At 33.5% G+C, this 14,047-nt stretch overlaps 1 protein-coding gene across 2 annotated transcripts in view; it reads right to left on the reverse strand.

Moving 5' to 3' along the window:
- LOC117103934 (forkhead box protein P1-like) overlaps positions 1 to 13,730 on the reverse strand; it is a gene marked incomplete at its 5' end in the record, with an annotated part of 44,310 nt that extends 30,580 nt beyond the window's left edge. For both annotated transcript variants that reach the window (XM_033244593.1, XM_033244592.1), the window contains 2 exon segments: positions 3,964 to 4,159; positions 13,551 to 13,730. In XM_033244593.1, the coding sequence (XP_033100484.1) occupies positions 3,964 to 4,159; positions 13,551 to 13,730 (376 nt within the window).
- Between the last annotated feature and the right edge of the window lie 317 nt (positions 13,731 to 14,047).

Below are 14,047 nucleotides of genomic sequence, written 5' to 3' on the forward strand. Positions count from 1 at the left end.
AAAATTTGCAAGATGAAAGGAAATTAGAAAACAATCAGCTGGCAAAGCATTCAAAGGAGAAGCTAAACGACGAATAAATGAATTTGAAAATGTGTCTTTGGAAGGTTCTACTGTAACTGCTTACGAAATGGTGTAATTGTACAGCAATCTTGACCGGGTTTACACTCCTCTACATTAATTGCTAAATAAATTCATTATATTTAATATTATTATTATTATTAACTTATTGTTGAAATAATATTAGTTAAGAGATTGACACATTGATCAATAGATTGATCAGTCAATAGATTGATTGATTTATCTATTAATCAGTTAATTGATAGACAGATTGACTGACGTGATGATTAATCTGTCCATAGAACGATTAGTTATTGGGCATAAAACTGAGTTGTTAAAAATTGATAAAATAATATTAGTTAAGAGATTGACACATTGATCAATAGATTGATCAGTCAATAGATTGATTGATTTATCTATTAATCAGTTAAGTGATAAACTGATTGACTGACATGATTAATCTGTCCATAGAACGATTAGTTATTGGGCATAAAACTGAGTTGTTAAAAATTGATAAAAAAATAATAGTTAAGAGATTGACACACTGATCAATAAATTGATCAGTCAATAGATTGATTGATTTATCTATTAATCAGTCAATTGATAGACTGATTGACTGACATGATGATTAATCTGTCCATAGAACGATTAGTTATTGGGCATAAAACTGAGTTGTTAAAAATTGATAAAATAATTTTGGTTAAGAGATTGACACATTGATCAATAGATTGATCAGTCAATAGATTGATTGATTTATCTATTAATCAGTCAATTGATAGACTGATTGACTGACATGATGATTAATCTGTCCATAGAACGATAAAAATTGAGTTGTTAAAATACAAAGACTGGCATTGAAATGATAAGACCTACTATTTGACTAATTATGTTGATCAGTGAATTGACATATTGATTGATTAATACATTAATCAGTCAATCGATAGATAGATTGATTGACTGACATGACTGAATGATTGATTGATTTGTGCACAGAATGATTAGTTATTGGGTGTAAAATTGAGTTGTAAAAATACAAAGACTGGCATTGAATAGTTAAGACCTACAATTTGACTAATGATGTTGATCAGTGAGGGCTTAGCTAGAGAGCTGTCTGGCTGTCTTTTAGACAGCCAACAATTATTTGAACGGCCACTTTTATCGTGACGGTTTGGCCTTGTCAGCTCGCCCTAGCCTAGTTGGGCCTGGTCTACCTTTAGCAATTTTTTTATATTCTTCGAATCTATCAAATGTTGCATTAAACTAAATCATATTTTGGACGGCCTATTTCATTTTTCTGGCTAAACCCTGTGAATTGACATATTGATTGATCAATACATTAATCAGTCAATAAATTGATTGATCTATCCATTGATCAATCAAGCAATCAATACATTGACTGACATGAGTAGACTAAGTGATTGATTGATTGATCTATCGATACGCTGGTTAGTTTTAAGGCATAACATTTAGTTTGAAAATGTTAAAATACAAAAACTGGCATTCAAGACCTACAATATAATTACGGTATGCAGATCAGTGAATTCTAATGATATTTTCAGAAACAATATAAACCAGCATAAACACATTGGTTTGGGCTTAATGTTAACATCCAATACCCAGAGGTGACGGAACAAGGGGTGCTGTGTTATGGAGAGTAATGTGTGACCGGAAATGGTCTGCAGTCAGTTGGTTGTTACCATGTGCCAGTGCTGTTGGAGTATATAGTACAGCAATATGAAACTATTATATAGGCCTAATGAATGAATAAAGTTCGGAGTTTGTCGGGTAGTGAAATGATTATTTTACATTTTAAGCACTAAATTCGTAAGTGTAAGCTACGGTAAATTACGATGATTAATTTAATTAGCAAAGATATGGAGACAATTATTTTGAATCCCTCTTTCCAACAGGGGATGCAAAAAAAATACACACAACTGGTTAGCTAACAATTATGTCAATGTTACATGAACACCTGGGAAGGAAGGTGCAATCACGTTGTTACCTAGCAAACGTCTGTACTGTATGGGGGAGGGGCTCCTGATGTACTGTGTAGCGGCTGACGATGAGGCATAAGACTAGGCCTAGGCCTAACTAAGACAGTGGAATTATTTGTGATAGAAAGTACACTTTCAGAAGAAATAAATTAAAATAAGAAAAAAAAATAACTAAGAATAATTCATTTGCAGAGGTACCTTATTTAAGTATTATACAATGCTAACAATGCTGCTCTTGTAGCCCTGGCTTGGGCAAGGCATCCATGTGCAAAGCAGTGATGTATGTTTATCCATGAAAAAAGTTTGCCTTACCAGGAAAAGGTGACGTAATCTAGCTTATGACGTATGCATGCTAACGTACGTGAGTGTGACGTCACCAAAAAATGAATATTTTCTATTATAACCAAAATATTAATATTCTACAAAGTTTCTGGGCATAAATTCCCTTAATATGAATGAAGGGTTGCTCAATCTCCTTGCCATACAAATTACAGCTCCTACTGACGACTCAGTCGAGAAATACGGGTAGCTGAAGATTTTCTCGCAAATCTGACCACAAAACCCTATCCAAATTTCACGTTCCAAACTTGACCCTGAGTTGTGCTTCGCACTCGCCGCTGAGGGTGGCGTTCCGGGAACCCTGAGTCCAGTAATAACCACATGATCAGTCTAATAGACCGATTCGGCGATGTTTGTTTACAGCCAGTCATGTGATACAGTGGGTATACAATGTCAAACATTACAGTGCGATCAATGTGAAAGTATAGTAAAAGGTAATGTTTTGGTTTTGAAAACAACCACCCACTGTTAACGTGAGAAATACCTGGCAAGGAAAGGCAATACGATTGTTCAATATAATGTTTATTTACTTATTCTAGCATTCTCCTTGCATTGTATGTTTTGTAATATATGTGATCCTTGGTTTACCTTAGCGTGCCTAAAAAATTTTAGCATAGTTCTCGGGTCAAGATTCTCATGCATACTTAAACAGGCCATAGATACAGTATGCAAGGGCCTAGGCCTAACAAATGTCAAAAAATCTCAAATTTCCTTGGACAAAAAGTTTGTGTGGTGAATTTCAGGAAATAACAATCGTCTTAGAATAACTTAAATCATGTTCAAAAGAACAAACACAGCAATTATGATGATCTTTAAAGCAAAAACTGGGACAATCGCCATAGCAATCTCCGCTGTTGCCAGGCCATTTTTTAGATACACCACCCAATTAGGTCATGTGACGCCCATCACCGAATCGGTCTACTGATTTGCGATAAGATCAACAGGTGGCCTCAACAACATCCATGCTTCATAAGCACTATACAAATTATAAGACTTCAAAAACTCAAAGGCACTGGACATTTTAACAATATCTTTCAATAGACTACTGTACGTAAGCCATGAACCGACTTTTCCACAAATGCTAACATTAAATAGAATGCCAAGCCCATATTCAACCATCTTTTCATACAAAAAATATAAACACATCCTTAGCATAGTATTTTGTGATTAGCTATAACACTGACATAAAATCATGAGTGAGCTATCAACATAAGCATTACTTAACCCACATTGCTGAAAACTATCACCAGTGACATAAATAAGGGTTAGGATTATTAAGGCAGGCTCTGGAAGGAAAATCCTTCTTGATGTTGTATAATTGAATTTGACACAAATAGCATATTTGACAAACAAATAATGAGCGGTTAAATAAGATAGATTTTTTAATATTTAAAAACTGGGGCAAAAAGGTGGATAAAAAGGCGGCTACACCCCTTTCAAGTTTTTAAATATTCATAAATCTGTATTTCATTAATCGTTTCCGAGTTTTTTGCATCTTAAAAAAATCAACATATCAAAATTATTTTTTTCCTCCCGGAGTCTGGCTTTAAGAAGAGATGTAGTGATTGCTTACCTTGTCCTAAATGAGAGAGATGGAGGGCCTGATTAGATTGTGGTAAGAGAAGCTGTCCAGTCTGAGACATCAGGTGTTGCTGCATGGCCAGAGCTTGGAGGTGGTGCTGTTGCTGTTGCTGGAGCTTATTGGTCTTGCCTTCTCCAGCGGCGGCTGTCTGCATCTGTTGGAGGATCTGCGCCTGCTTCTGTAATTCCTAAGGAAGGAACAAAAGACAGGTAATAACAGCAAACATAAAATTCCAATAGAATTCATAGTAATCATACAGGATCACAGCATGTTCTCTACAAAAATATATGCAACAATAATTAAGAAATATAGAATTATATTACATAGCACAATTGAATTAGTTATTGAGGATGAGGGAATACGGTGATACATGCCTTCAAAAACATTTGTTGATGAAAAAACATCTTTTATACTGGGCTGTTCATATGAGATATGATAATTTTCCTCTACAGAATTACCTGACCTAAACTCAATTGTAACAGTGCCTCACTAAACTAATTCGGCCAGTATAACAGATCATTTATACAGGCCTGTGAAATACAAGTGCTCGGGCCCCCATTAATTTAACTACATAAACATTAGATTTTGAGTTACTGTCCCTTGGGATGGCAAGTATATCCAGGCCCATCTAAAAGTGAGTCATATTTATAAATGTATATACCTTAAAATATAAATATTTATGGCTAAAATATTGTGGCTTAGAGCACAAATATCCATGTAAATAATTCAGAAGATAAGCGTTATCCATGAATGGGAAAAAACCGGAGGACATTCTTAGATAGAGTTAATAAATACTCGCACCAGAATCCTTATTAATGAGAAGTAACAAATATGACGGCTTTTAAAGCATATTTCAACTGAGCTTCTCAAATGAACATTCTTATTTTTTTTGCACGATAGGATTACAAACCATTTCACCAGAGTAAGTGGTCAGGTTGAGGTCATGTGACATCGTTTCTGAGCTATTATTGGATGGTTTCAATTACATAATGGTATTAACTTATGTCTATGCAGTGCCTGTGTATAATTTCAAATGTACGGTAATCATAATAATCAAAATCATTGAAATAACATTTCTCATTTTTTTTTATGTAACATGTTCAAAAAATGATTTGATAATGAACGATATCTGTCTGTCTTTGAGAAAATAAAATTGAAAAATAAAATTTAATATCTAATTGCATAATTTCTAAATTTATATTATCAAATATTAGAAATTTTCATAATAGAGGTACATATAATATATATTTCTATATTCTTTGTAGAAAATTATTTTAGTTAGTGTTCAAATACTTGTCATAGTGAGATGTCTAAACTTGCAGAAACCATTGTTTCAACCAGGGGGTGCTATAATATAATCTATTCAACCAGTCCCTCATTTTAAGTTGATAATATTCCCTCAATATTCAATATATTTGACTGAATTTTGAGGTTCCCTTCCAGATACATTATTTTGGTACTGTATATGAAACCTTTCTATTTGCCTCAATTCATAAAGGCTGCTTCACCTAACGATATTTTATGACCGATCATAAAATGTATCATTAGACTAATTGTTCATTACATATTGCATCATGCATATAGAAAATAAAAGGACCATAAAAATATGTACCATCGTTGTTTATTAATATACTGACTCAAACAATATTAATATTACAAAGTTCACAATTAATAGGAGACTACATTGAGAGAGCTTAGCTAAGTCGGTTAAACTCAAGGTAGCCATACAGTGTATGCACTGAGCCATGGATACACTTACATAACTTTGGTCCCTGGATTAATTGATGCTCTACTTTGCGTTTCAGCTGGAGGGCTGAAATGCAAGTTTTTTTTTTTATATACATTGGTTTAGCATGGCTTGATGATGACAAGCAGCCAATATTTCATTTGCCATGAAATACATTTAGTTAGGGCTGAAACATAGAGTGAACCATTTCACAGCCCGTCTACAGTGCAAGCTGTGGTATCTAAGCATGGACAACAATTGACAGCGTGAAGGAAGGTACATAAGCTAAATGCGCCCCATGTGCATGTTAAAGAACAAGGGCAGGGAATTGTCTCCTATCCCGCTAATCAGAAAGAACCTACTGGAAATGCTTCATCTTTGGCAAGTTTCACAACGAAAAAATCCAATCCAATCCAACAGTACAAGCACACTGCAATGCCACAGTGAGATTGGATAGGGACATCACAATACTGATACAAGTCAAAATATCCCGCTCTATATAAATAGATATTATAGGAAACCAGATGACACAATTAATACCACGAGTTCATTCAGGGATCAGAAACAAAATTTTAGTTTATTGAATACTGTATGATTTTTAAAAATTTAAATTTTTAATTTTTCTTACTTGAACATACCGTACCATAGCAAAAATAGCATCATTTATTTACAAGGTTATACTAAAAACATTAATTTTTATGTCACTTGTAAGATTGTGCCTAACCGAATAAAAAAAATAGTCACTCCATGGAGTGCATACCTTCGCACTGTGCCTGAATCCAGCACTAATGGGTCATGTATAATGTGCGAAACTAAAAAAATAATGGAATTGCCAGTCGTATTACGGCACTTTATTTTCTTGAGTGCTGTAGAATAACCTTAAGAATATAATGGAATCAACCATTGTCTTCAGTGCTGCCTTAATGTTGGGTGATTCCATTATTTGCTTGTATGTTTGCGGGTAAAAAAAAAAAATCAAATTTCTGTGACCCTGTCCTTGTCCTTATATTCTGAAAATTGAGTGTTGTTTTTCATCGATTATTATGTAAGTACTATTCCACTAAATTTTACAATGATCCATTCATTAGTTTTTGCGCAATCTTGCTGACAGACAGAAAGACAGTCCGACAGACAGCAGTGAATACATATTCTCTTTGGCGGAGGTAAAAATCAAAAAAGAAAACAAAAGCCTATGTTATACTACTACTAAGTTGAGATGTATTGGGTTGTCTTCTTGTTGATTACTGCAGAGGAAATGATGAGGAAATTGGATCACTGAAATTGAGGAAACCTACAGATCTGGATAACTCCAATTATAAGCAATGCATGTGGGTATACACTATGTATACAAATCACACCACATAGCACGTTCTTCATGTTAGCACAAAGTACTGTTTCACATAGTAGTTGCTACCCCATAGCTTGTACGTGTACAACAGTTTTACATAGGTGTGGCTACCCCATTGATTGACAGCTTTTTTAATAACCTTTTTCTTAAAGGATACAAGGTATGATTATTTTTCAGAGGAAACAGAAGAACCACATTATGTTAATATTAAGTACTGTTTCACATAAGAGTTGGTATTCCATAGATAATGTGTACTCCAGTTTTACATAGTAGGTGTGGTTACCCTAGTGATTGACAGTTATTTGTTTGCACACATGTTATAACCTTTTTCTTAAAGGATTCAGAGTGTGATTATTTTCCAGAAGAAACAGAAGAACGTATAAATATTACATACTATTTTACATAAGAGTTGCTACCCCATAGCTAATAATGTGTACTACAGTTTTACATAGGTGTGGCTACCCCATTGATTGACAGCTATTGTTTGTTTGCACAATATGTCATAACCTTTTTCTTAAAGGATATAGAGTGTGATGATTTTATTATCAAAGGAAACGGAAAAACCCCATTATGTATTATTTTATGATTGCTAACAGAAGGACATACCACAGTTTTTCTCAGGTATAAGCCCAAATTTAGTATAAGCCAACCCCCTACTTTATGTCCAATTTTATGTATAGTACCAGCCTGTCACCAAGCAAAAGCCAAGGGTATAATTTAAATGAGTACAGTTAAACAAAAAAAACCCAACCCCCAAAACTGGCTTCAAATATACAGTGTAGAAAAATTGCCTTTTGAATGAGCAGGGATTCTCCAGATTAAGTCCACCTCCCCAAAATTTTGTCTAATCTTGTGTTTAAAAATTGGACTTATACCAGACAAATTACGATATTAAATAGGTGCAGTAGATTGATTGTTAAAGGAGATGGATGGTAACACACTACCCAGTTATTATGAATGAATATAGGGCAGCGAGTAGCTAGCTACTGGGGAGATCAGAGCTTGGAAATTGAAGGCACACTGGATAACATTACACCAGTAGCTCACCAATTCAATATCATTAATACTTATTTTGATAAGAACGGGAGGGGTATGTCAATATTAAAAGAATGTTAGAATGGCAAGGGTATGAACTGTGTGTTTACGATGACAAACTATTTTAGGACAGGATGAGTTGGCTATTCTGAGTTTGCAAGAACGATTCCTGATAGTTCTCCGCTGAATCTAGGAAATTAACAGACGAAAGTTAATTAATAGCTGATGCTCGAATGTCATGGAAACGTACTCAAATCGTGTAGTTTATCCGAGGCAAAATTTGAAAACCTGGGTGCAATTTTAATCCAGACATCCCATTTGGAACAAGGAGCGGCATGTGCGTATCTGGCATATTGACTAATGTGTTAATAATCCGGCAAAGTACTCCACCTTTAGCCCTTCTATTAAAAGTGCACCCGACCCTCTGCTGAAAATTTAGAAATTCTACCTCACCCGAAGGTTAATTTTATATTATGTTGTAACAGAAAGCGTAAAATAACTTGAATAATGTAAAAAGACTGGAAATATCATTCCAGCTTATTTCTATTAGGATTCCTTTTATTTATTTATGTATTTCCGTAAAACCTCCCAAGGGTGAAGTAAAATGGTACAAAATAGCGCATCAAAAACGATAAGAAAGCAATAAAATATTAAAATGGTGATCATATTATAAAATATTAACAAAATCATTGCAGATACTGAACACTATTACAGATACTATGATTTAAACTTTAAAATGCACCATGTTTTTAATATATAACATCAAAAACTGATTTAATCGGGGAAAAATCAGTGCAAGAAAATTAATAACACAAGAAATTAAAGTACCTTGGTAGAAAAAGTCCATTTTCAAAGTAACATTTAAAATTAAACAGATGTGAATAAAGGACTTGGGAAGTGGAGTTGTTAAAAGGTCCAACTGAAAGCATGTTAATTGTTACGACATTAATAATTCCAGGTACGTTAATGGCATGGATAACAGAAGTGCTCCGAATACCAATTGTTGTCTGTAGGAACTTATTTTGAAACTTACAAAATGGTAATAAAACATTAAAATATAAAAAAGCTAAAATATATTTCAGTAAAGACGTTTTACTCTGGATTATAAAAATTCTTTCTATATAGAATAGGTTAGAGAAAAAGACAATACATTTTGTATTTCTTTCTAACTGTATCCCACCTCTTACAAAGCTTAAGTAAAAAAAATTGATCTGTTTAAAAAATTGATTTAAAAGACAAACTATAGCAATTATAAATATAATAAAAAGTATAATATATAGTATTTGGTAAATTATATATGAAATAAATAAAAATAACTTATTATATATCAGTCACTCGTCGCAAAAATACATTTTTAGTTATTTACAGGGTTAAACAGTAAAATGAGAGTTATAGAATGGTAAAAGAATCATGTTAAATCCGCCACTTCGTTATGAAGTTACAGGAGTTTAAAACCTACAGCTGTTTAAATAACAATATTTGAGAAATCAGCTTCCAAAGTTTATGATTTTGGGCATTTCTCAGGCAGAAACCATCAGTAAATAGTTAAAACTTGTAAAAAATAACACCATAGCATGATACAGTATATAGATATAAAGGTTAGTTTAGCGTAATAAAATAGATTTCAAAAATGTTGACATTCCAGCATATTTTGGCCATTTTCTCTGAACAGGATTTGTGATAAGTGACTTGTTTGGCTTGTCTTTGCCACATATGTTAATATTGATGAAATTCTAGAAAATTCTATATTTAACTTTAAGATGTTTGCAAATTCATGTTAACTATATTTGATTACAGTACATAAAAATAAATTATTTATCTATCTTGTAAATCTGTTTTAAATGAGGTATCAAAAATATTACTTGGTCCCATTTTATCTTTTATTTATCATCACCTTTAAAAAGTTACAGGTGAAGTTATTTATAATACACAAACTGCATGAAATATGAAATAAAAATAGACCCAAGGTGCAGTTTTTTTTTTATTAAGAAGATAAGGCACTAATGATATTTCAAGTCCCCTAAATTATAGACAATTTTATATTTAACTTCAGTTATATCAACAGTAAGTTAGTGTTTTATTAGATCATTGCTGTTTTAAATTTTTACTGTCTTTAAAATATTCCTGTTTCTATACTTTGTATTTTATTCCTGTTCAATATTTATGAAATGTACTTTATCTATTTTTCTTATATTGGACAAAATAAAGTGAATCTTGAGTCCGAAATCTTGAGAAAACTTGCAACCTACAGCCATAACATCGGTGCTGCTTCGAGCGGCACACTTGCTTACGGTTCTGGTGGCGGGATAAGTCTTCTCTGAAAGGACTATAAACCATAGGCCCAGTGTGTATTAAATCATGTGCACTTTAAAGAACTTAGTACATCTTTTGAGACGAGTAGGAGGTTATCCCGTTGTACTGGTCCATTTAGCCCCTGTTACCCTGTGGTTAAGGATCACCAGGTCATTTGCAAGATGTAAAATTAAATTCATGCTAACTGATATCTGATTGCATAACAATAGAATATTAATTCATCTTAATTCAAAGTAGTAATATCCGTCTGCCAAACCAAAGAAAAGCCATATTTCCTGTTTGGTTTGGTACCGCTGTAAAACAATTGAATTTTTTTCCTTCGTTTATTATTATTTTTTATATACCGTATTTTTCAATTGATCATATATTTTGTGTCTAGCAAAGTTTGACCACGCGAAAATTCACTGTAACAGTGTAACATTTCTAATACAAATGGTAATGTTATTGTCGTGATAGAATAGACAACTGGATTTGCATCAGGAGAATCAAGTATAGGCGTAATTTCAGCCAACCTGACGTGAAAATGTACTGAATAGTCAGTTTGTGTTAAAAAATTCGCAAGTTGTTCTTGGGTGGGACTCAAAACCACGATCTCCAGATTCCCAATACAGTTATCATAAATCTGTGCACATGATCATAGAGCAAAGTTTATTTTTTACTATGGCGTTACATCACACGTACTGTGGTAAGTCTTGTGTAATGGGACATCAAACGTTATATGTATGTATCTCAATAAGGTTGATAATCATTAAATTCTTATTGTTTTCAAATGACTAACCCGAGAGCAAGAGTAGGCATATTTTGTGCTATTGTCTACATCTATTAGACTTCTTTTACAATAGGAATAACTGCCTGGTCAATCCAAGTCAATTTTATCAAGCACTAAGAAAATTCCCAAATGAGTTAAATCTAGATTGAGCTTACATTTTTGAATCAATTCAGAAGGAACTTTTATACTTCGATGTGATTAGATAAGATACTTAAAAATAAATAACCTGCAATAAATAATAATTATCATGACTTCTATGTTATTTATATTTAAGTAAACATTTAGAAACATTAAGAACAAATAGAATAAACAAAATGATGTATGAAATACAAGACGAAAATTCAGTAGTTTGTCTAATCATTTAAACAGAACATGTAAAAATTGAAGAATCTGGGTTTGTTTCTCGCTCAATTTACTTACAGTCTTAATTTCATCAAGAGTAGGAATCATTAAGCTTAGTTATTGGTGATATTATTTAGTCAAGATTAACTGCACACCATCGATATCACTCCAGGACTGGTTCATACACAACGCAGAGCTACTTACACGACAGAATTAACGATTCCAACGTGTCATTTCACTTGTTATATTTAGTATGCATGTGATTTTACGAGGGTTGTTTGTTCATAAAATGGGGCATTACACGTTAGGCATGATACATAGCCGTGGATAACAGCTCAATAAAAAATGGCATTCTAAAGACGAGTAACCGAGAGAGACACTTACTTAATATGTCTGAGTGACAGAACCCGATTGAGGGCTGGCACGCATTCACAACTTGTTACTAACTGCAGCGTCTAATGGTTGTAGGTGGTAGTAAGTCGTAAGTCTTTAAGAATTACTCAATTATAGCATGCTAAATGGGAAGCTAAGGCTTAAGTGATCAACAATTTTATATAGGTCGTTGTTGTGGAACTAATTAGCATCAGAATCCATAAGTTTGCGTGTCTAATAAATTAGTAGAAATGGAGATAGCTATTGGTATTTTCAAAGCTATAAAACATAGATTCTCCTAGTGTATGCGTTGTTACAGTTGACACCTTCGTTCATATCAATATAAGCGCAAGCAAGTCGTCCTACTTGTCATGTAAATAAACTGTCAGGGCTAAATGACTCCAGGTTTGCATGAGATAAATTGGTGTTTTGGTGGCTGGAGGTGTTATTGTATTTGTACTTAGCATGAACCAAGCATTAACAAACACATGCCAAGTTTGTAGTTTGCATTGGATGAAAGTTTGTACAGCTCTATCCACACTATCAAATTTTATGTGACAAAATTTGTGTCACAATTTTTTGTCACTTAAAATGTGATGGTGTGGATGGGACTTTATACTGCAATTATTAACTATATTTGATGTAGTACCGAGTAAATTTTATCAGTACAAAAGCATAATGGGCATGATATGTCACATTTTTTTGTCACTTCAAATTTGATCGTGTGGACACAACTTTATACTGCGATATATTTGATATAGGAAAAAATTAAATTTTATCAGCACAAAGGAATACTACTGAAACGGTACAGATCAATTCTTGGTTAGCACTGTTTCTCCATTATCCAAGGTGTCAAGCCAAACTGTTTGACCAATCAGACCATTCTGCTTAGTGTTCAGTAGAGTTAAGAGTATGTAAATATGTCCCACACACATAGTAGGATCATCAGTGCCATGTTTTTTCTGTTTCATTGTACAATCATGTTTACTAGTTTTATGTTAGTTATTGTGGTACAGAGTATGTATATTGTTAGATTGAACTAGGTGGTACATTATGGTATAGTTGGTTCATTAACCATGAGTGACATGGTACGTCGGTATATGGTTCTCAAGTGTCATACTGTAGTTGGTCCAAAAATGTAAAGGTACAATCATGCTCGTTGGTTTCTTGTAAGAGTTGGTTCATTGGTAGTCATGGCATAGTGTGTATGATACAGTTGGTTCATAAATGCTATTGCATATTAGGTTGATCATTGTCATTGCTTCATCGGTATCATAGTTGGTTTCATGGTGACAAGGTACACTTGGTTCATAGGCATCATTTCTCATGGACATAGCATGATATAAAATTGGTAATAATTAACACTTTCACAAACTAGAGGCAGTCACTCCATAGTATACCTCCACCCTGTGCTTGAATACCGAATACGCAGACTGTGTATGGGCGATTCCATTATTTTATTTTTATGCTTGAGAGGTAAAACTTGAATATCTGTGATTTTTACCTTGTCTTCTGAATCATCTCTTTCTTAATACATTATTATGTACCATTCCACAAAATTTTATGATTATCCATTTCTTAGTTTTAGGAACTGGAGCTATATAAATCTATGGGATTATTATTAGTAGTAATTGCGTATCTAATTAGGGCGGAGGTAATTATAGTGATCTTACCTGTTGTTGTTGGATAAATGTCTGCTGCTGGAGTTGCAGGAGTTGTTGAAGTTGGTGAGTAGACATGACACTGGGTTGCTGGAGAAGTTGTTGCATTTGCTGAGCTGTAACTTGCTGAGGTAAAATAAAAGCCTGGCCTTGGTGAGAGATTAGGCTCAGGGGAGACTTTAATTCACACTTCTATAAAAAAAAAAAATTAAAAAAAATAAAGAAGATACTCAAGTATAAACATTAAAACCATGTTTGTTAATAGAAATATTTTCAATGCATGCTTTAAGACATATACACTATCAAGTTTTCTATGTCAAATAAAAGTGATTTATCCATATATGGGCATGATGATATCATCTCATCTATATACAGGGATATCAAAAACACAACTTGAATAGACAAATTGAGAGATATGAGACCTTATGTACTGGGCTTCTAATTGTAGGATCAGGGGTTCTGTGAGGCTACTTGGATGTTCTTTGGCAAGCCACTTTATCCCTGTTGTC

The sequence above is a fragment of the Anneissia japonica genome, unplaced genomic scaffold, assembly GCF_011630105.1.
Source record: "Anneissia japonica isolate Jap-2015-1 unplaced genomic scaffold, ASM1163010v1 scaffold1810_len1271414_cov176, whole genome shotgun sequence".
Taxonomy (NCBI): Eukaryota; Metazoa; Echinodermata; class Crinoidea; order Comatulida; family Comatulidae; genus Anneissia; species Anneissia japonica.